The sequence below is a fragment of the Bubalus kerabau genome, chromosome 5 (assembly GCF_029407905.1).
Source record: "Bubalus kerabau isolate K-KA32 ecotype Philippines breed swamp buffalo chromosome 5, PCC_UOA_SB_1v2, whole genome shotgun sequence".
Lineage (NCBI taxonomy): Eukaryota > Metazoa > Chordata > Mammalia > Artiodactyla > Bovidae > Bubalus > Bubalus kerabau.
The window spans coordinates 22,005,559-22,031,208 of NC_073628.1; the positions used below are offsets into that span (position 1 = coordinate 22,005,559).

The 25,650-nt window shown below is 49.6% G+C and overlaps 1 protein-coding gene across 1 annotated transcript in view; it reads left to right on the plus strand.

Moving 5' to 3' along the window:
* KIRREL3 (kirre like nephrin family adhesion molecule 3) overlaps window positions 1–25,650 on the plus strand; it is a 155,671-nt gene that overhangs the window by 22,345 nt on the left and 107,676 nt on the right. The window contains exon 4 of the mRNA XM_055583719.1: window positions 2,731–2,808. Within this exon, the coding sequence (XP_055439694.1) occupies window positions 2,731–2,808 (78 nt within the window). The remainder of the gene's footprint in view (window positions 1–2,730; window positions 2,809–25,650) is intronic.

Consider the following 25,650-nt stretch of genomic DNA (forward strand, 5'->3'; position numbering starts at 1 on the left):
ATACGCGTGCAATTATAATGGGCTGGTTACCTCTGAATGTCGTCAGCATGTTGAGGTTTCAGTAGGGTCCTGGGCTAGAGGCTTGTTTGCTGGGGCTCAGAGCCGCCTCACAGCTAGAGCTTCTGCAGCCCCTCCTCCTGGCAGGCTGCATTCCTGCCTCTTGAAGGTGGTTGTTAGAAAGGATCCACAAATATAGTAAGTAAACATCAAAGGGGCTTTGATCCGCATGGCTTTCGACAGAGCAGGAGCCCCTGAAGAAAGGGCCGAGGCCTTGGATGAGGGAACTTAACATCGTCAATTTGGGCGCCTGAGATGTAAGGCTGTTTGAAGTGAGGGCGTTTTGGCTGTGCCTTCAGACTAGCGAGCGTGGAGAGAAAGGAAGAGAAGTGAGTGCCTTTGGAAAAGGCATGCTCAGATCTGCTTCTCTGCTCTTTACTGATAGTCAATAAACCCCTTTAAAGAATCAAGAGATCAAAGCCCATGACCTCCCTGGGCCATGGCATTCCACCACCACCCACCATGCTTTGTTTTCCTCTGGGGCAGGAGCCCCTGAGCTTGACTTATCTGTGTCTCTCCAGCCCTTTCATCCTGCTGCTCCGAGAGGCTGGGCCTGGACCACAAGAGGTGGGGGGAGGGCTGGAGGAGAAGGAGCCCAGCCTCTATACGCTCTGGCAGTCTAGATGCCAACTGGCCAGGGCTCAGAGTATCACCAAGCGTCAGGGAAGAAGATGCTGTGACATAACCCTCCGTGGCACCCTCCTTCTCTAAGAAACTGAGGGAGGGAGTAGCCAGGCACCTGGGAAGCTGACAAAGCCTGGGAGGAGTTGCAGTCCCATCCCGGCCTCCGGAAATCATACCCCTTATCCGTTTTCCCAGTTCATGGCGGCTGCCACATCTGTATGACTTCAAAGCAAAGAGGTGGGGGTGGGGAGGCTACAATAATCATGGGAAGTCACTTAACATTTTTGAACTTCAGTTTTCTCGTCTGCATAGTGTGAATAGTAATAACCGATCTGCCTCCCTCATGCAGTGGCTGTGGGGAATCCAAAGAGAAACCTGTTTCAGAACCCACAAGTGCTGATGACGAATCAGGAGTAAAGGACAGATGTGTGTGCACACTCAGTCATGTCTGACTCTGCAGCCCCATGGAATGTAGCCCGCCAGGCTCTTCTGTCCATGGGATTCTCTAGGCAAGAATACCGGAGTGGGCTGCCATTTCCTACTTCAGGGGATCTTCTGGATCCAGGGATCGAACACATGTCTCTTGAGTCTCCTAAATAGACAGGCAGATTCTTTACCACTGCACCACAGTTAGGGCAAAGGATAGATACCAGAGAGGAAATCTTGACTGGTTAACCAAGGTACTCCAGTCCAGGGCTTATATACAATGGACACTGATTTTCAGAATATCGTCGTGCGGGAAAATTGGTCTCTTGCATTTGGTACCTGGAATCATTGTTCTAACTTGTTGTTTTATTGGGTCAAAGTCTTGTGGGACCCGAGTCTATGTCTTATGTTTCTTAGCCATCCCCACCCCTGTGCTCCATGCTGAGTCTACGCTCCTAAGTGTCTGATGACAATGCTGAATTGTGCCTGAATGTAAGGATGAACAGGGATCCTCAGTCCCAGACATTCACTCTCTCCCAAAAGTAGACTCTTTCTACCTACACCTTGACTCCTGTATACTATGTGTAGTAAGTCACTTCAGTTGTGTCCAGCACTTTGTGATCCCCTGAACTGTAGCCCACCAGGCTCCTCCGTCCATGGGATTCTCCAGGCAAGAATACTGGAGTGGGTTGCCATGCCCTCCTCCAGTGGATCTTCCCGACCCAGGGATTGAACCTGCCTCTCTTATGTCTCCCAGTTTGGCAGGCATGTTCTTTACCACTAGCTCCACCTGGGAAGCCCCTTGGCCCTTTTGTCTTCCCCTAAATTCTCCACTGTGTCTGGTTGTGCTGTTCCGTCCTGGACACCACTGGCTGGACTCTGCCTCTTCTCTGGCTTCACCACAGTCCTGATGTAATCTGGGCATACCCCTTTCAAGCCTGGGGACTCATTAACCTAGAGAGTAAAGGTTATGACTGTGGACTCTGCCTCTTGTTCAGAGTCAGGCTGCCTCTGTTCAAACTCTTGGTTCTGCCACCTACCAGCTCTTTCATCTAAGACCACCTACCTAATATGCTCATAAATGAGGATATAATATAAAAATGGGGATAACAGTGGTAAATCATAGAGTATATCATAGTGATACCTCAAAGAGTTGTTGCAAAGATCAAATAAGTGAATTATTGGCCTTAAGTTATGCCTGGACTGTATAAAATAGATAACTAATGAGAACCAACTGTTTAGCACAGAGAATTCTGCTCAATGTTCTGTGGTGACCTAAATGGGAAGGAAATCTGAAAAAAAGAAAAAAGAGAGAGAGGATATATGTATAAGTATAGCTGATTTAGTTTGCTATACAGCAGAACTAACAGAACATTGTAAAGTAACTATACACTGATAAATAAATAAATACAAATCACATTCACGACATCTTAAAGTTATGAAAATCCTAGAAATAAACCTGATGAAAGTTTTGAAAAAAATCATGCCTGGACCAAGTGCTTTCTAAATGTTTGTTGAATAAGTAACCCTTTTATAAGAGCAACAAGCTTCACATCTCTTGCAAAAGGACCTTCGCTGACCCCTGACCCGTTCCAAGCTCACCCACTTCTGCTTTTCTTCCAGAGCTGGGCCTCCAGAAAAGAGGATGCTGTCTGGTGCTGGGCTACATGGCCAAGGACAAGTTCCGGAGAATGAATGAAGGTCAGTGGGAACTTGCCTTCTCAGGGGTGATGGGGAGGGAGGAAGCTCTGCCTACAGCTGTGGCAGCAGGAAAAAGACCCTGGGGCTTCTCAGAAAGGACAGCCGACCTATGAGGCTGATTTCCATGAAGCCGTTCAGATAGCAATGTAGGGAAGAAACATTGTGTGCTGATTTATGAGCATTTTTTCCTACACGCTCTTCCTTCCTCCCTATAGGTCCCCTCCTTCTCTTCCTGTCTCTTCCCTTCCCTTTGTCCCTCACCTACCCACCTGGCCCAACTAAATCTGCTTCTGTTATCTTTTCTAATCCAGACCTGATGGCCTTTCTCCTTAACATTCATATTTCTTGAATGCTAATTGAATTAACGGCGCCTCACAGGGGACTTGGGAGGATACTAAGGAAGAATAAGGCAGAGCTCTTTATTCTCAAAGGATTTCCACTCAAAAACCTGCCCTCTTTTCCAACTCCTTCAGCCCTAGCTCTCCCTCTTACTCATAGGCCATTCTGTCTTCCTCTAGCACTGGGTCTTTCTTCGGACGCTTGACTGGGCCACAGAAGGCAGGAGGTGGTGGGGTGGAGAAGGTATTGGCATTGATGTGGAGGCTGCAGCGTGAGAGGGGTGCTGTCACTCCTGGGCCCGCTGCAATAAAGAGCCAATCCCCTCATCCCCAGCCATCTGTCTCCGTGCAGCTAATAACCCTCTCCATCAGATGCCACAGATTGTTTGTCAGGATTCAAAAGTAGATAAACAATGGCTGGGGATGCCATTTATTCATTAAAGTCAGACAAATGAAGCCCTGGCTTCTCACTAGCCCAGATTGCCGTGAGCCGGGCCCCTCCCTTCCCAAGGCCCAGCGCCCCCTGTAGCCTCATTCCCATTCCAGGCATAGAAAAGATAGTGCACCTGTACCAACTCTAGCCCCAAACTTAGACCACAGCATAGCTCCAGTGCCCTCTTCCTAAGCTCCTCAGCTGGCTCTCCTCCAAGCCTCTAGACCATGACACCACACTCCTACATGCTCCCCAGACCTAATGCCTCACCAGCTAGAGCTTTGTTGCCAGGACCCATCATGGTGACAGTTTGACAACAGTTAGATCAGTGCAATTAAGCACAAAGAATATCACCTCCCCGGTTTCACTGCCTGCCTGTATAAGGCAACAGCATCAAGAAGCTACTTCTTATTTGTAGGAGCCCCATGGCTGAGCACAGCCAGGACTGAGGCTGCATTTTCTGCATCCTGCCAGTCAGTCTTCCTTCCTGACTTTTCTCTCAGCCCAGCCCTCCCTTCCCACCACCACCTTCTTGAGTGTGCAAGGCAGTAACTTCTCATTTGTGGGAACTGACAGCATGGCTCTGTCCATGGTGCTGAATAGACACATTCGCTTGCTGGCAATGCTCATTAGAGAAGCTAAAATGAGGCTCCCAGGGAATGGGGGAACCAAAAAAGTCACGAGCTGGGATGGATTTGAAAGCTCAGGTTCCAAGTGTCTGACCCCAATAGAAGGATACTGACTCCAGATCTTGGGGCCCGTAAAGAATCATATCACAAAGGATGATGAACATGATTCGACTCCTCCCACTTTTCATAAGTGGCTCGGGCTGCTATAACAAAATACCACAGACTGAGTGGCTTAAACACAGAAATTTATATTCTCGCAGTTCTAGAGACTGGAAATCCAAGATCAAAGTGCCAGCATGGTCAGGTTCTGGTGAGAGCTCTCTTTGTGGTGTGCAAACAGCAGCCTTCCCACTGAGTCATCCCACGGCAGAGACAGAGAGAGAATGCTCTGGTGTCTCTCCTTATGTGCGTGTGTGCATGCATGCTAAGCCTCTTCAGTGGTGTCTGACTCTGTGGGACCCCATGGACTGTAGCCTGCCAGGCTCCTCTGTCCATGGGATTCTCCAGGCAAAAATACTGGAGTGGGTTGCCATGTCCTTCTCCAGGGGATTTTCCCAACCCAGAGATCAAACCCACATGTCTTATGTCTCCACATTGGTAGGTGGGTCTTTTACCACTAGCGTCACCTGGGAAGCCTGTCTTCTTAAAAAGAAGCTTAAATACATTTGCTGTTAAGAGAGATACAATGGTAATACCCTGAACCAGAGCTTAGGGAAATGGTAAGAAAAACAAATGCACCCTTAATAGCTCTTTAGACATTGTTCAAGTAAAGCAGAGGGGAAGAAAGGGGACTAGAAGAGGACTTGGGAGCAAGACTAGGATCTGATTACTTCTAAGAATGGCTAGCCTTACTTTGTGCAACAACTAAACTAAGACAGCATTTTAAAATTATTTTATTTTAATTGGAGGATAATTACTTTACAATATTGTGGTGGTTTTTGCCATACATCGACATGAATCAGCCATGGATGTACATGTGTCTCACCATCCTGAACCCCCCTCCCACCCCCCTCCCCACCCCATCCCTCTGGGTTGTCCCAGAGCACTGGCTTTGAGTGCCCTGCTTCATGCATCAACCTTGCACTGGTCATAAGATGGCATTTTAACAGTCTTTACGTCTTTAGTTTGGCTGGGTCGGGTCTTGGCTTCGGCACACGGTACCTTTGTTGATACATGCAGGAGATCTCGTTGTGACCAGTGGGCTTCTCTAGTATCCATGTGGGATCCTAGCTCCCCAAACAGGTATGGAATCCATGTCCCCTGCATTGGAAGATGGATTCTTAGCCACTAGACCACCAGGGAAATCCTTTTTGTTGTTCAGTCACTCGGTTGTTTCTGATTCTATGTGACCCTGTGGACTGCAGCACTCCAGGCTCCTCTGTCGTTCACTATCTCCCAGATGGCATTTTAAATACGTTTTTCTTGTTAAAAAAAGTAAGATGCCAAAACAATGCCCCTTCTCTTTGAGCCTCCTTTCAAACACACACAAGCCACAAAAATGGGTTATTCCTTTGAACAGATTGTGATCCACTTGGCTGGGAATGAGTGATTCTAGGTGCTTTAGCCCCATTTATACCCTCCCCCTAGTAAAGATGAACTGAGAATCAAGCAGGAGGCAACAGAGGCATCAGCAATGGCCGGGAAGTAGCAGAGCAGCTTGCCCCCCATCTCTGCCTTCCTCACTGCCTGTGCTTCTCGGCTCTCCCAAATGCCCCAGTGCACATTCATGCCCACACGCAGTAGCTGCTGCTGCTTCTAGGTAAACAAGGAGATGAGGGGGTGGCAAGCAAGTTAAACCACCCTGTATGAGGAGTTACAAATCTCAGCTAACAAAGAGGAGACAGGATAGGAGGTGGGTGAGTCGGTGGGGCCGAAGGGGAGATGCTGGAGGTCGGTGGGCTTTGGCCCTGGAGGGGTGAGAGGCATGAGGAGGGGAAGAGGGAGGGGCCTGGAAAGGAGGCAGATGTCTCTCTGCTCCCACTCCAACCAGTCTAGCTACCCCAAGTGCCATATTACATATTTTTTTCTCTTTCAAAAGCTCACATGCTCAAACCCCAACACGTCTGCACATAACAAAGAAGCACCAGCAAGCATGGGGAGCTGTTTTATGGTTTATAATTATCTTGTACCAATAGTCAAAATGATTATAACTTCCACATATTAATAATTGAACTGGAATAGCAGCTATGACATAGATCAAGAAGCAGACATCTCTGTCCACACTACCCTACACACCTTGCTATAAATTGAACACTTGGTACAATAGTTTTTAAAAATTATAATTTTTTTTCACCCAGATGTTGAAATTAGTGAGATACTGGAACAATTAGCTGCTTCTTCTATTAAAGATAAGATGGTGATCATTATATTTGCCATTTAGAATAAGTAAGCAAGACCTACTTGTGCTGCATTGAGGTATATTTGTTCTGTTTAACAGTATCTAATAGAGTGTCTGTCACCCAGGAAGAAGTGGTCCCCTATTTCATTTGTTTCCGTGTTACTTTTTGTATCTTTTTATTTTCTTTTCCCTCCACTCTCCCCTCCTTGCTACATTCCCCCCAAAAAATAACATCTTGAGAAGGAGCAAGAGAAAAATAATGAATGAACAGGAGCTTTATAGATCTGGGGTTTATCATAAGCTAGAGTAATCGCAATTGGTGCCGTTAAACTACACAAAGCAATAAAAAAGAAAACACTATTCAAAGATCATTTAAGGAGGCATGTGATAGTTAATGAGAGGTTTGCTCTATTTGGGAGCATGTAATAGCTTCTCGGGTAGAATCTGCAGCATTTGCAGGAATGGAAGTGGTCGGTAAAATGTGTGTGTGTGTCTGTGTGTGTCTGTGTGTGTCTGTGTGTGTGTGTCTGTGTTCTTTCCTGTTTGTGCTCAACGTATCTGAGGCATCAAGTGGAAATATGGACAAAAATCAATGAAAGGCCAACAAGAAAGGAGCAAATAAAGACAGACTAGGCATGAGACTGTCACGTTTGTTTGACATAATTGTCTTCATGTGATTAAGTACATGGTGCTTTAAGTAGGAACTGCTGGAAGGAGATCATTTATTTATTCATCAAACAGTCAATGAACATGCACCATAAAAATAATACCAATTTTTCATAATAAGTGCCAGCCACTGTTCTAAGCTCTGAAGCTTCAAAAGTAAAGAAGACGAGATTTCCCTGGCGATCCAGTGGTTAAGACTCTGTGCTTCCACTGCAGGGGGCATGGCTTCGCTCCCTGGTCTGAGAACTAAGATCCCACATGCCAGGCAGTGTGGCCAAGGGGGAAAAAGTAAATAAGCTATAGTCCCTGCCCTCTCGAGCTCCGGATAAAAAACACAGTCGCATCTCAGGGTTCCTGTCACCTCCAAAGAGACCCTGCCGGACCACCTTACCTAAGTGAGATTCTCCCCTTCCCCCACCATTGAGCTCCATTGTGACAACCAGCCTGTTTACTTGGTGGTACTTACCCTAATTGATGATTATTTATTACATTGTCCCACATAAGAGTTAGCTTCAGAAAGGCAAGGATCCTGCTTTCCTTGCCAGTCCCTGGACCTTAGCCCAGTGTCTCACACATTAGAGACTAACCATTTTGAAATTAAGTAATTAGTTTGTGGGCTTCCCAGGTGGCTCAGTGGTAAAGAATCCACCTGCCAATGCAGGAGACATGAGTTTGATCCTTGGGTCAGGAAGATCCCGTTTAGAAGCAAATGGCAACCTACATTCATGCATTGGAGAAGGAAATGACAACCCACTCCAGTATTCTTGCCTGGAGAATCCCAGAGACGGGGGAGCCTGGTGGGCTGCCATCTATGGGGTCGCACAGAGTCAGACACGACTGAAGCGACTTAGCAGCAGCAGGCAACCTATTCCGGTATTCCTGTCTGGGAGATTGCATGGACAGAGGAGCCTGGAAGGCTACAGTCCATGGAATCACAAAGAGTCAGACACGACTGAGCAACTAAACAACAAAAACAATTAGTGCCATGAGTGACAATGGAGGAATCCAGAAAGCTACCCACGGGTGTAAGGGGAATCTGGAGACGGAGCTCAGTAGATAGAACACTCTGACACAGAGCACCAGTCTTCAGGTCCCCAGCAATTCCCCATGACTTACCTCTCTGCCTCTCCTCCAAGGCCAACACTACAGTCCCTCTTGGGAAGCCAGGATCCACGCAGATCAGCAGAGAAAAGGGCTAGGAGGTGAGGCTGCCAGGGATGTGTCTGTCCTGTAGCCAGCTGCCCTCCTTCCTCACCCCTCCTACTGATGGACCATCTTCTCATCTAGGGCATCGCTAGGCAGGTATTTCCCATCAGAGCTGCAGGGGAATTGCTCTCACATCACTCACACACACACACACACACACACCATTCCCTTCTCTCTTCCCATCCTTCCCCCATGACCCACTTCTCCTGGAGAGCCCAGAACCACTCTCCAGCTCCATGCACATTGCTCGCCCAGGGTGGACCCTATCCACGGGCAGAATAGGAAGCTCTACCATGGTGTCAGACGAGGGGCTCTGCCTGCCTCTCAGAAAGCCCAGTCCTCCTCTGTTAGAACCTTGAACCACCCCAGGAACTACAGTGCAGCCCACTCACTCAGGGAGGCCCGGGGTCGGTAGGAAGTTGCTGGAAGAGGCAGGACCACAACCCAGGTCTGCTGACGTCAAGTCCAGTGCTCTTAGAATGCAGAAAGAGGGGGCTGAGGCCACAGTCAGAGGGGACGCCCCTAAGGCTTTGGCTTGAAAATACAGAGAAGGTGGAAGGGGCGGGACACAGGAGACTGTCAGCCTGATGTGGGAGAGTCAGGAAAGGCGGAGAGGGGGACACAGGCCAGGGAAGACCCTTTCTTTCTACAGAACCAGAAAAGGCTACCGGGCCATAGATTAGCAGTGGGAAATGAGGGGGAATGGAGGGGGAAGCAGGAAAAGGATGTCTGAGGCAGTGGAGCCTGGCCTCCCTGCTCGGGTGTCCCTTTGAGGCCGAGGTGGACCTGCCCGTGAGGCTCCCATCTGCCCAGGCTACGTATGTGGTGGAGGGCAGAGTCCGGGATCTTCAGAAGCACAGGCACCCTCTGCTTCTCACTCAGTTATGGGAAGCAGGTATGCCTCCCGGCTGCTTTCATCCTCCCTGCGGTGGTGGTTTAGTCACCAAGTTGTGTCTGACTCCTGTGACCTCATGGACTCTAGCCCTCCAGGCTCCTCTGTCCATGGGGATTCTCTAGGCAAGAAATCTGGAGTGGGTTGCCATGCCTTCCTCCCAGGGATCTTCCCCACCCAGGGACAGATCTCACGTCTCATATCTTCTACACTGACAGGCAGGCTCTTTACTTCTAGTGCCAGGGCCCACAGTCATTTTCCTGAGACAGTCTCTTCACTGCCTGCCAGAGCCCCCGGGGTGCTGGCTAATACTGTCATTTTGTTAGCTGGGGCTTTGGGGGTGCATTTTTTTCTTATTTCATTTTTCTTACTGATGTGTTTTCTTCTACTGGGCTGCAAAGCCGATTATTTGTATAACGTCCCTGTTTATTATTTATGGCAAAACTCAGATTTCCAGGGTGCTTTATGATTGTTATTTAATTTGCTCGGCGCCTTGGAACATGGGTCGTCCATTTTCATTCTCCTGCCTTGATCCGACGGTGGATTTCGGAGCTTTTTCCCAGGCCTGTTCCTCCAGCCACCATTCCTACCAGGAGACCTGCTTGGCTAAAGCAAGCTGGGGGCCACCTCGACCACAGACCCTGCCAAACTCCTTCTCGGACTTCTTTTCGCTCGCTGTTCTCTCCAGTTCTTACCAAGACCTAGAAATGTTGCCTCCTGAATGTCTCTTGAACCCATCCACCTCTGTCCATCTGACAGCCACTGCCCTCACCCATCACCACCCTCCCCGACCTGGGCTGCATGTTCGCTCTCCTAACTGGCTTCTTGGGTCCATCAAGCCCAGCCCCTTCCCTCCCAGTTCATTTTTCACACTTCAGCCAGAACAGTATTTCAAAATGCAAATCTGAAAATGGCACATTACTCTTGAAAATATTCCAGTAGCTTTCTATCACCATTAGGAAAAATACCCAAATCCTCAGCATGTTTTATAAGACCCTATGGGATCTGGTTTCTACTGACCTTTTTGGCTCCATCTTGCCCCTGTAACGCTCTGTAAAACTCCAGTCACATGAGTCTTCTTTCTGCTCCTCCAACAGGGCATGCTCCCGTCTGCCATAGAGCCTTTGTCTATACTGGTCCCTCCTCTTGGGATACGGACCACACATGCCCACACCCCATCCACAGACCCTTCCCATAGTGGCTCCTGCTCATCTTTTAGATCTCAGCTGAAATATCGCTTCTACAGTGAAGCCTCCTCAGACCCACCCCTCCCTAGTCTAGACCAACTTCCTGTGTTCCATGCTCTTATATTCCTTTCCTTCCAAGGGCTTAGCTAAGTCTGTACCCAGAAGTTCATTTAGCGGTTATTTAGCTCAGACCTATTTCCCCTCTCAGTCTTTAAGTTCTCTAGGCAATGGCACCCCACTCCAGTACTCTTGCCTGGAAAATCCCATGGATGGAGGAGCCTGGTGGGCTGCAGTCCGTGGGGTGGCTAAGAGTCGGACACGACTGAGCGACTTCACTTTCACTTTTCACTTTCATGCATTGGAGAAGGAAATGGCAACCCACTCCAATGTTCTTGCCTTGAGACTCCCAGGGACGGGGGAGCCTGGTGGGCGGCCATCTATGGGGTCCCACAGAGTCGGACACGACTGAAGCGACTTAGCAGCAGCAGCAGCAGCAGGTCTCCATTACCTCCCGGGAGCCTGGCATCAAGTTTGCACACAGTAGACACTGGAAGAATAGTAACCACAATGATCTTCTCTGCCCCTGGGCAGTGACTCCCAAGCTGCTGGAACCAGGCGGCTGGACAATCACAAACTCCTAGAAGAAACATCAGAAATCACCTGGAGAAGGGGAAGCTGAGATCCAGGAGAGTGATAGGCTTGCCCAGAGCACAGCAAAGGATTGAAGCCAGACTTCTGACCCACTTCCAGCCACTTCTCCATCTCACTGTGCTGAGTCCTTGAAGTGTGTGTGTGACCGACTGAGCGGGTCCAACAGGGAGGTCCACCTGCTGAAAATGGGTTTGGGGCAGTGTTTTGAAAGGGACAAGAAGCAAGAACCTCTGGAGAAAAGGAAAGGAAGTAGGTCCTTTGATACAGACATGAAACGTACCCCTGTGAGCCCAGTACTGTGTTGGGCGCAGGAGCTCCAGGGGCTGGACACAGCTTCTGACTTCAGGAACTTTGTCCTCCACTGGGGGAGCTTAGACATATTTCATGTCAAGGTGATTTTGTGGTTGTTTTGTTTTGTTTTTTTCTTTTCAGCCTTGTGGTTAGTATGCTTAAGGGTTAAGCACTGTGGCTTGGGAGACACTGAAATTTAGGCATACTCAGAGCAGGTTTAGAACCATACCATCAAAGAAACTTGAGGCCAGAAGGGACCCAAGGTTATCTAGTCCACACTCTCTCCTGATGGCTCAATATCCCCACCAAGTACCAATGTATGTAAATACTTGTCAACACTGTGCTGCCGTGCGCTCACTCGCTCACCAGCTGACTGACTCTGTGTCTGTGACTGTGCCTGGCCCTTGGCACGTAAAGACATAGTCCCTGCCCCAGAGGACAGCACAGCGATCACAACATGCTGGCATACTGGCTGCAGCCAGGTGTGTACAGAGCCTTGGGAACAGAGAAGAGGAACCCAGTCCAACTGCAGGCCAAGTGAGCAGGGCCAAGACAGCCTCCTGAAGACAGTGATAATCTGAGCTGAGCCCTGGGAGCAAACTTTATTATCAGAGGCCCTTGCAACCTACACTTGAATCCCTCCAAAGACAGGAAACTCACTACCTACCAAGGCCACGGGTAGCCCCTCAGCTAGGCTCTTATAAAGGAGTTTCAAATAGAAAACACCCCTTCAACCCCAAGAGTCCACAGTTTTGTCATTCTGACTACACTGAGGACAATTAACCGGGTGACCGTTAGCAGCCACTGGCCAAAATCCCAGGGTCTCACACTGTGTCAACTCTGCCCAGGCAAGCTCCGCTTTCCTCTGTCTGCCTCCCCTTCCCCATGCAGCCAGCCTCAGCCAGCCTCAAAGCTTTCATCACTGAATGCCAAGACCCCCGCCTCTACTTCCCTCCCCAGGGTGGGAGAGTCTGAATAAATGAGAGTGCTTAATGGCCTGCGGTGCCATAAAGTTTTAGAGCTGTGTACCGGAATGAGCAGGTTCAGGCTGAGATGAATTATCCAGACCTTTTATCAAAGGAGAGTCAATAAAAACCTGAAGGCGCTCACCCCATCTCCTCGGAGTGGCTGTGTCACACAGCCGGGCCCTGCGTTCTGGAAATAGTCATCGGTGGGTGCGTTTCCCACCCCCTCCCCAATCCATCTGCTTTCTTCCCTATGCCTTCCCTCCTCAAATGTATTTGTTTCTATGGTAACTGTGTTGTTACTGGTATGGGAGGAGTTTAATGACATTCAGAAGTACCAAATCAAGTCCATTTATATAATGGTTTGAAATACACATAATGGCCTGTGGAATATAGGACACGGTGACAGTTTCAGTAACTGCGTACAGACTGTGGGATAAATAGAGCGAGGTGGTACTCCCCCCAACCTCCGAGTCAAACGCACCAGGAATAACCACTATTCTTAATACAAGAGAGGTACTTCTCAACCATTACTCAGGAAAGGGTCTCAAAACACCGACACCAAGCCGTTCTCTCATTGAGGAAGGGTGCTGGCTGGACTATGGGTCCTCTGCGCCCGCCAGGGTTTGACCAGGGAGTCAGGTAGGGCAGGTACAGAGAGGATGGGGCTGTCCAGAAGTATGAAAAGAGCAGCCCTCCTGCCCTGGGTCCTCGGGCGCCCCCCTCAGCCAGCCCGAGGTATAACATGCACTCCAAGAGCTGGCGCTTACGGCTCCTGTGCGTCTGAGTCAGAGATTTACCTTTCAGGCACCCACCGTGTGCCTGGTGCTGGTGAGGGGTGGGGTGGGGGGGACGTGGCAATGCAAAACCCATGGAGGATGCCCTTGTCTTAGCTCAGGTTCCCTCAGAAGCAGATGCTAAGCACAGACTCGTCCAAGAGGTGCAGGAAGTGCCAGAAAGATGATAGGGAGTTGACATGAGAAAGTGAAGGTGTCCCACTCTGGGGGTACTATCGGGCCTTAAATAGGGGGGCAGTGGAAGCCTCATCCCAGTGGGAGGCTCTGGGAAGTGCTGCAGAAGCCGTGCCTCACAGTCAGGCCACCCAAAGATTGGGGTGTCTATACAGCAGTCTGGTCAGTAACTGAGGGCGTTCAGGTTGGGGTGTTCGCTCCCCCGCACTTGTGTCGAGTGGCCTTTGCAGATGGAGAGAAAGACCTCAGGAGAAGGGTGGTGGGTGCTGGCGGTTGGGAGCTGGCCTGAGGGAGACAGGCGGGGCACTGGTAGAGATGGCTGCAGCCCCCGGGAGTTTTGCGTCCAGTGGGGAGACAGTGAGCTACCAGAAGGCAGGGTGACGGGAGAGCTAGAGGGGTGGGCAGGTGAGATGCTCTTGCAGCTTAGAGGTGGGAGAAGCCATTTGTTCTGGATACTGGGGGAACTTGGGGAGAGTGGGAGAGGTGAGAGGGAGCTAGCCTGCAAGTTCTGGTGCTCGGGAGGCACCTAGGACACACACCGTTTAGTTTTCATGCCGTCACAGGCTGGGCGGTGTTTCCTCCATTGTGAAGATGAAGTTAGCGAGGCTCAGAGAGATTAGTTATCTACCAAAAGCACGCAGCTAAGGTTCAAATCCTGTTTTTTTTAATTTTTGTGGTTTTTTTTTTTTTTTACTTTTTATTTTGTATTGGAGTAAAGAACCCTCCTGCCAGTGCAGAAGACATAAGAGACACGGATTTGATCCCTGGGTCAGGAAGATCCTCTGGAGGAGGGCATGGCAACCTACTCTGGTATTCTTGCCTGGAGAATCCTATGGACAGAGGAGCCTAGCAGGCTACAGACCATAGGGTCTCAAAGAGTTGGACATGACTATGGTGACTTAGCAGGCATAGCCAATTAGCAACAATGTTGTGATATTTTCAAGTGGACAGCAAAGGGACTCAGCCATACATGTACATGTATCCATTCACCCCCCCAAACTCCTGGCCCATCCAGGCTGCCACGTAACTTTGAGCAGAGTTCCCTGTGCTCTACAGTAGGACCTTGGTTATCCAATTTAAATATAGCAGAGTGTACATGTCCATCCCCAAATCCTTAACCATCCCTTACCCCCATCCTTCCCCCCAGCAACCATAGGTTCCAAACCCTGGACTTCTTACTCCCACTCTGCCTCGGGGAGCTCCATCACCATCAAGGGCAGACATGACCGAGAGCCTGCTATATATATATCCATGTGGACCTCTCTGCATGGCCATAGACTTCCCTCTCTCATATCTCCCCACATTGTGCTGTCCATGGACCCCCATTCAGGCAGTCAGGTAGCCCCTCTGATCCCACCCCAGATGTAAGCTGGACTGCCGATACCCAACTTGAGTGAATTATCTGAAACTCACAGTCCTAGGAGTACAGGAAAGAGAAGAAACAGACGGAAGGGTCGGGGGAAGGTTTCAGTTCCAGTGGGCCCTACAAGTGTTCTTTCTACCCTGTCCTCACCTCCCTGCCCTGCCCTCCCAGCCCTGTTCCAAACTCATTGCCTCAGAAAATACGGCCGAAGAGGGATCATACAGACACACTTCTCTGGAGCAGCATTTCTGTCGCACGTTAATAGGTGTTCTGTGAAATACAGGATGCGTGGTCAAATAAGGTGGAGAGAAGCTGGGTGAACCCTAACTAAACAAGTCTCTCCTACAAAGACTCCCAGAGCTGTTAAGTGGCCAAAGGGTGTGGAGAATCCCCCAAAGGGGGATATGGTTCTCAGAGTTCCCCAAACTTACTTGACCACAAAATATTTTCCATAGAGCATGTTTTAGGACTAGGATTTCTTGGAATCCACTTTGGGACATAATGGTTTAAGGCCAGCTCTGCCACTGACTCATTGTGTGAGCTTTGTCAAATGAGAATAAATTAAGCCTGCCTCATGAGGACCAGTGGGCTTCCCTAGTGGCTCAGTTTGTAAAGAATCTGCCTGTAACTCAGGAGACCCGGTTTGATCCCTGGGTTGGGAATATCCCCTGGAGAAGGAAATGGCAACCCACTCCAGTAGTCTAGCCTGAAAAATTCCATGGACAAAGGAGCCTGGCGGGCAACAGTCCATGGGATCTCAAAGAATTGGACAGCACTGTGAGACTAACTTTCACTTTCACTTCATGAGGCCCAGTAAAAAAATAGGAATGAAAACTCTTTACAAACCATAAAGTAAATGATGCTATTATTTGTTTACATGAAAGATGGTGCTATGGTTTATTCACATAAAACAAAGTTTTATGTGAACGCTCAGTTCCCAGAGAAACACTCAGTTTCCCAGAGAATATTTCGTTAGGAGTCCAAAAATAATAGTTATTATTAGTGTTTTTGCAGTAACAGGTTTGGCTCCTGATTAGTCATGTGACCTTTATTTTGACCTTGATCTCTCTTGACCTATGTTTTCTCATCTGCAAAATGGGTAAACTCACCCTCTTTCCTCCTTGAATTTGTTGCCGTGATAAAACACGCACAATGGTTGTAGCGGTGCTTTGCATGATGAACCATAAAACACAAGGCACCTTTATAAGAGTTCTAGGTTAACACCCTCAATTCAGTCCCACTTGTGCTCAGACCAGAACAGGAGATGTACCGCGGGAGGGGACTGGCTGGTGGGAGAAATAAAAATGACTAATCATTTTCATCCATATTTATGACGTTGGGAGCCTTGTATGAGCTTCTCACTGAGGGGACAGGATGAATATTTCATGAGTGAACACCAAAGGTAGTATTAAGAGGAAATGGACAGAGAGACCCCCGCCTGCCTCTGCCGCCACGTTCAGCTGGGATGTCAGCACAGGTCCAAGCCCATGACTGACCCCAAGGAGCAGGGCAGCCAGTCGGGAGGAAGAGCTCAGGCCTCCGCCCAGATGGGGAGCTGTCCAGCACATACTGGCCAAGGGACCCCTGTTCTGGGAGGCAGGAGAGCCGGTGCCCACTCCATACGCCAGCTGGGTAGCCTTGGGCGAGTGACTGTCACCACCCTGGGCCTCTGCTTCCACCCTGTGAAAAGGCATGATAAGCTCAGCCTTGCCTGGCCGCAAGGTTCCAGTCCAAGCCCTGCTGTTGGGAAGACGGCTTTGTCATGCACATAGGTGGGAAGTGTCCTATTCATGTCTTCACGCAGCAGACCGCCATGGAGCACCCACCACTCTGTCTGCCACAGCCACAGAGTGCCAAATGCTGCGTCCATCGCTTCATACACACCACCTCGTATAATCATCACTGTAATCCTGAAAGGTGTCTGTCATTACTCCCATTTTCCACAGGAGAAAATAAAACTCAGGAAAGATAAATCACTTGCCCAAAGCCATGCAGCTAGTCGATGGTAGAGTCCAGGTGTGTATGAAGCCAAGACCCTTCATTCTACACCAATGGCACATCTTGGTCTGTACTTATGCAGAGCTGGTGGGCACGCTCCCTCCACCCTGCCAGCTCCTCCTTATTCTCTTCATGCCTTGTGCTCCCTCTACGTGCCCCCCACTGACTTCTTCTAAACCTCCTTTAAGAGGTTGTACAATCTGCCCTTGAGGTTCTAATTTCTGTCCCCATCCATCAAGACTGTTGCCTCCCAAGACCCTGGACAGCCTCCATCTCTTATCTGGCCAGCCATCGAGTGGTGTAAAGACTGAATACCGTCCCCACTTAAGTGCCCTCAGAAGATGAAGCAAGGACAGATGGGGGCAGTGCCACAGTTAAACCCAGGGACGTCTTCTCCACCTCTAATGGACGCCTCTAGAGGAGGCTCCGGGCTCTTTCCATCCATCCCGCAGCATGAAGACTCTACCATCCCTACAGACCTCTTACCTGTAGGGCAGTTCCATGTTATCTTGGCTCATCCCTTCTTCAGAGATGGAAGAGATTGTTTTAAACCTGCCGCCCCATCAGCTCTTCTCCTGGCCTCTGATGCCATTAAGTTTCATTATAACGAATAAACACCACAATGACATTTATAAGTTACCACTGAGCACAGAAGCACAAATATGAAGCAGATAAACTGCATTTGATCCAAATAATTACTGCAGGCAATATTGGGCTTCGTTTGAGCTGGCAGCTGGGTATCGAGTAATTTATTAGATTGCGTAAGGCAATGTTGCACGTTGCGTTTTTCATTATTGTGTCTCTTCCCCTTCTCTGTGGTCTAAATAGGTTAGGGGAGTTTAGGGCCAAACAAAGACAGACTTTGCTCAAGCAGATTGAGGCTGGGAGGCGTCCAGGAATGGCTTCTCCCCAACAACATGGCACTTGTGAGAGAGGAGAGGGTTTCAGATTATCACGATGCTGCCAGCCAAGGGCAGTTCCCTGTACCCCACCCACCCACCCCCCCACTGGCCCAGATACAGAAAGAGGCCTGATGGAGGGGATAAATGGAAGGACAGGATGGAGCCCCTAGGACACCAAGCCCGGTTCCTGCTGCCGGCTTCCTGCTGAGTTTCTTTGTCTTCATCCAAAGACCCTGTCTACCAGAAGCCTTCTGTAGCCCCAGGCAGCCCTGGGCAGTCCCAGATCTGAGTCCCCAGACCTCTCCTGCAATAAAGAAAGGGAAGGAAGCAGTCTGCCAGCCAACTCTGCAAAACAAAGCAACGAGAGCTGGCTACCAGCTGCCTCCTCCCTGCCAAACCCAAACTCATGAAGTTTGATTCAAGGGGTTACAATGCCTCCTATTCAGATCCCTCCTGCCCCATCCTCCCAGCCTTAGTAAATTACCCAATAAGCAACGAGGACTGTAGTTATTGCGCAGTTAAACGGTGTTTGCCCAGTAAATCCTGAGCAGAGCACTAACGGTGATATACAGTAACTAATTATGGACATGAATTCTCTCCCCGAGACGCCGAGTGGTACCAGATATTGTTGCGTTTCACGGAGGAGGCTTGAAAGCTGCTCTGTCCCCTCCAGTGAAGCCAAGAGTAACTTTCCTATTAGAGGAGCCGTCAGGACCTCTGTTGGCACTCCAGACTGGAAACGGAGATGTCCCAGGATGGGGGTGGAGGGCCAGACGGGAATGAGGCCTCAGCTCCCATGAAGACTCCCATTCACGGTCCCCCATCCCATGCCCAGTGGAAGGGCATGACTGGGTACCAGCTGGTCCTCCTCGGGTTGCCTTTACAGCAGAGGAGATGCTCCCCATCACAGTGGCTGTGGCAAAGGCCCAAGGCTCCAGCCGTGCAGGGAATGGAAGTCATTTTTCTCACAGCCCCGGACTGAGCTAAGAAAGCCATTCCAGGGAGTCGGCCTTTGTAAAAGGCTTCTGAACGAGGAGGCAGCAGGGCCGGGCGGGGCTTCCTCTGCCTGGCTGCGGACAACTTTTGCCCTAAATGGTCGTTTACAGAGGTGATCTCAGGCCCAGGAGTGCCTGGGATAATGAGAGGTGTCTCTGGTTGATTGTGATCTGCAGGTGAGATGGGGCTTGTGTCCAGCAGTAAGAAGCAGGTGTCCCATCAGCTTCCTGTGTATTTTGCGAGCACAGCTGGGAAAAACAGTTGTCAGCCTCTGCTTTCTGAAGAGGAAACTATATAGCTCAATCACGGTCTATGCTTACCGGAGACTGTCAACTGAAGTCCAGAACTGGAGTCAGATGGTTCAAACACCAGCCTCCAGCACACGCTGTGACCTTGGGTGGGTTTCTTAACCTCTCTGAGCTTCCGTTTCCTAATCCATAAAGTGGAAGGGATTCTCTCTATTCCTCGAGATGGTTGCCGTGAAAATAGCTCACCTGGATTTGAGGCTACTGCTTCCAGGGAGCTCTGCGTCTGCCAGTCCCATCCTTCCTGCCACCAGCTCACCTCCTCAATGCCTGGGCTCAGTGACCCAGCCTCAGCCCATCTGGCACTCCTGTTAACACACACACACCTTCCTTTCAAAGTGCCTCCAGCATCTCTCCTTTACCAACATCTCCATTTCAAACATTCAAAACAAAGATAAGGGGCAGTGACAAAATCTAACTTTATTTTGTTTTCTTTGCTGCTGCCTTCTCAGGGTTTGATGTAAATACTCTGAGCCCCCACCAGGGCCATGGTTAGGTGGTGATGGGAGAGGTCAGGTGACGCCGAAAAGGGCTGGCATGGGCACACTCTTGCAGTGGGACCTTGGCTGGTCATGGCTTTAAACCTTGGCATTCAAGTGTCTACCTCACGGTGATGATAGAACCTTCTCGAAAGAGTGTCAGGAGGGTGGATTAAGTAAAATAAGGTATGTGAAGAGCTTTGTGATGTGTAAAGCACATGCGAGACTTTAGCTGTGGTTAATATCTTAGAGCAGCCAGAAGACAGGACCCAGAATCCCAGCGCGAGGAGAAGAAGAATTACGATTTTAATTAGGACGCATATATAGTCAGCTCTCAATTGTCTGCTAGCAAATTGTCCCCATTCCTGGCAAATGCTATCACCAAGACTACTTAATGAAGTCCTCTGTTAACATTTCACAGCTTCTTATTTTTTTCTTATTTGTATGAGGCCCAAAGGGAATGAAAGTCCTTTAAAGGCAAAATTAGCTAAGATCTGCATCCTCTTCTGGAGAAAGTGTGAGCCACAGCGACAGCAGGCTGGATCAGTACGAAGGGTGATGTTCTCCACCCAGCTGAGCAAGAGGCCAGAGGGAGCGTCATCATTGGGTTCTTTTGTGGCTTTTTTTAAGTGTTAAAAATTCCCAGAACATCAAACACATCCATATCCAAACATGAATACCAAAATGCATTCCAATGTTGAAAATAAATGTTATTACTTTGGATTATTCGTTGTTTTGAAATGTCCATCATTTTGGATTATTCACACACTTGCTTCTCTCTGTTCACAAGATCTTTAAGAATGGATTGTCAAAACCACAATGAGATACCACCCCACACCAGTCAGAATGGCCATCATTAAAAAATCTACCCATAACAAAGGCTGGAGAGGGTGTGGAATAAAGGGAACCCTCTTACACTGTTGGTAAGGATTCAAGTTGGTGCGACCACTATGGAGAACAGTATGGCGGTTCCTCAGAGAACTAAAAATAGAATTACCATATGATCCAGCGATCCCAGTCCTGCACAAAACCGTAATTCAAAAAGATACACACACCCCTATATTCACAGCAGCACTATTTACAATAGCCAAGACATGGAAGCGAACTAAATGTCCACCAACAGATGAATGAATAAGAAGATGCGGTACATATATACAATAGAATATTACTCAGTCATTAAAAAAACACAAAACCATGCATTTGCAGCAATATGGATGCAGCTAGAGATTATCATACTAAGTAAAGTAAGTCAGAAAGAGACATATACGGGACTGATGCAAGTAATATGAACCCTTGTGTTTTTTTAAAAAAAAAAAAGATAGTTAGGACACAGATCTTCCCCAAACAGACCAAATTGGCTTGGGAGATTTGCTTTTACTTCTTTGTGCCTTGTATTTTTTTTTTTCTTTTCAGCCTTAACCTCTCCTGCTATCAATCCCTGGCCGGGGAACTGAGATCCCACATGCCGTGTGGCGTGGCCAAACAAATAAATTTTTAAAAAATTTTTTAATACATTGAATAAATCAGAACACTGAACATCGGGGCTAAAAGAGAGCACCTGAGGAATTGACTTCAGTCTGAACCCTGCATTTACAGATGGGAGCTGAGTCTCGGAGGTGGGAAGGGTCAGGCTCAAGGGCACACAGCTAAGAGGCAGCAGAAGCAGCACCACGTGGGTTCCTTCTGGGCCTGGGTGCTCAGGGTCAGGACACAGCTTCCTGTGTCCAGAGAGCATCTCTTATAAAAGGGAACAAGGCTCCTGGGACATCGTGGGGTCCATGGTCCACAGCCCCGCCTCCAGCCCATCCCAGTGGTTCCCAAGCTGCTGTGCTTAAGAGGGTATGTGGAAATTCTGTGTGCCTGTAACCGATGCCGACAGCTGCCTCTCGGGTTAATGACAGCCCATCGCTGCTCTTCAGATGCGCTTTCTCTGTCTCATGCTGCTCCCTACCCTGCCCCCAAAATGGTTCAGGGAGCACACATTCCAGTCCTGAAGACACAGCGCCCCGAGACACAGAGGGAGACGCGGGGCTTAGCCCAGGCCCCTGGCCAGCCAGCAGCAGGGCCCTCCTGCTGGGACAACATGCAGGGTCCCAGCCTTCACGGGCTGCCCCATGGTCTCCCGTTTCCATCGACCCCCATGGCCACTGCCGAAGCCCACACTGTTCTTTCCCGTCCTGGTCAGATGTGGATGGGCTCCTTCACAGGCACGCACGCGCCAGTGTTTCCGGCAGCCCTTATCAGTGTGTTCTTGGCATCCAGAGCTTGACTGAATGGATGGAGGATCCTCTCCCGGCCACTAATGAGCTCAGCGGAGGCTGGAACTGGGGCCACAGGCTGATAATCAGGAGGCAAAGGATTTATAGTGCCTTTGGAGTCACCCTGCCTCGGCCAGCCCCATTGTTTTTCATTAGAGACCCATGCTGTCCAGGATAACCTTGGCGGGCTGCGTGTCCTGGGGAGAGTCGAGAGAGGCTGGGAGAATCACAGGCTGCCTGGCCGCCCCGGCTCAGGCCAGGAACAAAGTGGGAGAGCTAGGAACTTGTACCCCTCACCCAGCCCTGGGAAGAACAGTCAGCCTCTCCCAAATAAGCCCCCATAAAAGTCCAGCACAGTTTCTGGAACGTTCATGATACTGGCAAGCTTCTCTTCAGCCGTGTTTCAGAATCAAGGCTACAAACAGCTGCAGACAGCAGTGTGGAGGTTGAAATCTGTCCCAGCCCCTCTCTCTCCCAGCAGAGGTCCAGGAGAAACAGACAATGGAGGGAAGTCCTGTCTTCCACCCCTGTCTGTCCTTCCGGCTTCTCTGTATTTCCAATCCTGGTCCAAAAGAAGATTGACTTCTTTCCAACCCAACAGGGTTCAAAGCCTGTGCGAACTTTGACAGGAGTTAGATGTGCTACCCAAGGAAGTTGCCCCCAATACTCCCAGCCTGGAGCAGCCGTGTCCCTCCTAGACAGTCACATCAATGCCTATAACCTTCCAGATTAGCAGATGAGTTCTCAGGTCAACACTCAATGAGAGGACATGTAGTGAAAACACCTCCCACCGCCTGAGCCATAGTGATGCTCAGTTAAGTGTGGGTGAATCCCCACCTTCTTCCTCCAGACCTACTACATCCAGGGTGTCTTCTCCTGAGCGATTCTGCACCCCTCTCCATCAACATATTTACAACCGAATTCACTAGCCCTGCAACCGTCTTCTTTCCCTGAGACAGAAGTGGCTCCCCCAGTTACCCATTCACCCCGTCCTGCAGCCCAGGGAGAGGGGGGACCTTTATGCCTCTGTGCTCCTCATCTCCCATCAAACTCAATAGCTTGCTAGCTCAGTGCCACCTCCAGTGGCTCCTAAATCCATTTTCAGCTTTAGCCTGGTCCCTTATGAGCAGAATCCTCCAGATCAGTCTTCCTGCCTTCGGATTCTTCTCCTTTATCCATCTGCCTCCCTGCTGCCACCGTGATCTTTCTCAAACTCAGATCTGAGCCTGTGGGTCAACACGGGGGATGGTTTCTTATCGGTGAAAACTTCTTAGTGTGCATTCAAGGGCCTGTGCAGCTGAACCTACTGTGTTCTCTTGGGCATCCTACACAGGCTCGCAGTGAGGGGGTGTGCAGGGTCCTGTGTGCTTTCCTCAAGTGCCCTGTTCGTTCTCACAGACAACCTGACGAGCATGGTTTCCATCCTACGGGGAATCTAAGGTTCGGAGTGACTAGGAAGTTTCCCCAGGGGTGCACAGCTGTGGCGACAGAGCCAGAGATCCAGGCTGGACCTTGTAGCATCCGTCCTGTTATTCCCTGAACGCATTGTGACTTCCATACTTTACCTACGCCATCCACATCCCAGGAAACATTCCCTCCTTGCCCTCACCTTCTTACCCTTCCAGGCTATTTCTGAAGCCAGCCCTGGGACTTCCCTGGTGGTCCAGTGGTTAAGAATCTACCTTCCATTGCAGGGGATGCAGTTTTGATCCCTAGTCAGAGAACTAAGATCCCACATGCCACAGGGCAACTAAGTGTGTGCTGTAACAAAGAGCCAAATAAATAAATACATATTTTAAAAAAAAGGCCAGTCCTTCTGTGACTCTTTTCCCCAAAAGGAAAGATCTTTCTTCCTTGAGACTTTCTTTATTATTATATAAATTTCAGGTGTACAGCATAGTGATTCACAATTTTCAAAGGTTATACTCCATTTATAGTTATCAAAATATTAGTTACATACCCTGTATTGTAGAATATATCCTTGTGGCTTATTTATTTTCTACAGTCATTTGTACCTCTTAATCCACTACCCCTCCCTGCCCCCTCCCCTCTTCCTTCACCTACTGGTAATCACTAGTCTGTTCTCTGTATCTTTGAGGCTGTTTCTGCTTTGTTACATCCTTTGGACTTTCTTTATACCTCATTTGGGGCACTTTTTACTTTAAGGGTTTTATTTATTTATTTATTTTTGGGTGCACCATGCGCCACGTGGGATCTCACGATCCCACGATTGAACCTGTGCCCCCTGCAATGGAAGTGCAGATTCTTAACCACTGGACCGCCAAGGAAGTCCTGGGGCACCTCTTATTTTAGTTCCCCATGCATAGATTTGTCTCCTCCAGACACTAAGCTCTTTGTCCTGGAATATACCTCAGTCCCTCACCTGGCCAGGGATCTTGGAGGTTGTTGGGGTGGGACTGTCCCCTGCCTATGGCCCATGGCACATCACGGGTACCATTACACCCCGTATCAACCAGTTTTATTATTGGGGGGGATAATATAACCCCATAAGCCCCAAGTGGGTCACAATAGGATGTTCCAGAAATTTATCAAAGCTCATTCTACTGCATCAGGAGATGGGCGTGTGCTGAGCCCCCAGAGAGCTGCAGAAGTCAAGGCTCAGGCTTCCAGGCACGACCGGAGCCATCCTGCCCTGGTCCTTCCCACTCCACAGCCGGGCACTGAGCTGGCTCCTGCCTCCCCTTCCCTTCTTCCATCTGTCTGCTTCTCAGGACCAGGGCAACTTCCCTTAATCTCATAAGAGGCAATTTGCGTGCTCTGGGCTGGGAGAAAGCTGGCGACAAATAGCCCCGGCACAAGTATTCTTAAACCTTCCCCAATTGGTCACTAATAACAGAGCAGACGGTGACATCTGAGCCTTTTCTGCGTGGCTGGGCAGGCAGCTCCAGGAGACTGAAGCCGGCAAATGCAGGGCTGCAGGAGGCTCAGATGTTCACATCTCTCATCTGCGTGACTCATGGGAAGAAGCAGGTTCTAATTGGTCCAGCTTCAGGCTTGCAAAGCCTCCTTTCCCAGCTCTGGGACCCCCTTGTGGCTCCAGCTTTAACAGTCCCAGGCTCAGGAAAGGCTCACAAATAGTGATGAAAACTACAAAAATAAGTCTCCCAGAGAGAGGGCAGGAGGAGGGTGTGCACGCCCCACACCACATCCTACCTGACCTCTGAGCACGACGGAGCCAGGGGATACCAGGGCACATGTGGACATCAGCCCCCCTGCTCCGCACATCAGGCTCCAGTGCAGTTGGCTCTGAGCCTGTCTCTCCTGTTACACTAACTAACCCCTGCTCTCTGAACTAGTCCACACTGACCCCCCACAGAGGGCTGCCTCTCACACCACCGTGGGACCACCTGACCACCAGATCGGTGACTGGGGAGAGACACAAACACGCGTGCCTGTAGGCATAGCAACAGACTTAGGACACTGGCATGCCAGTGACGCAGAAGGTCAGGGCTGAGAGTTATGGCTGGCAGGGTTGGGTGAGCACTCTCCTCGGAGTCTGGCATGGAGCACCCTGGGCACCATCGGCACAGGGCCACGGGGCCCTCTTCCTACCTGTTCCCTGCCCCCTCGCCACACACACACAGAGTCAGAATTAGGCAACAGCGCCAGGAGCCCCTGGGACCTTAAAGACTGTCCAGACCCACAGCAACCCTGACAGCAGAGAGAAGCCTCGGCCTTCTCAGCCTGTATTTCAGTCCCAGGAAAAATTCCACCCCAAAAAATTCTAAACCAGAGGCTTTCAAATATTCTAAAAGAGTAAGAAGTGTTTATTTGAGCAAAATTGTGAGTGGTTGACAAGGAATAGAAGCAGAAAAGGTCTGGCTAGAGAACGGGTGGGGCCTGGAAGCCAACCGACTCAACCCCACCAACATACATGCACACACACTCATGCACACACGTGCGCGTACACACTTGCACACACACACACACACACACACACACACACACACACT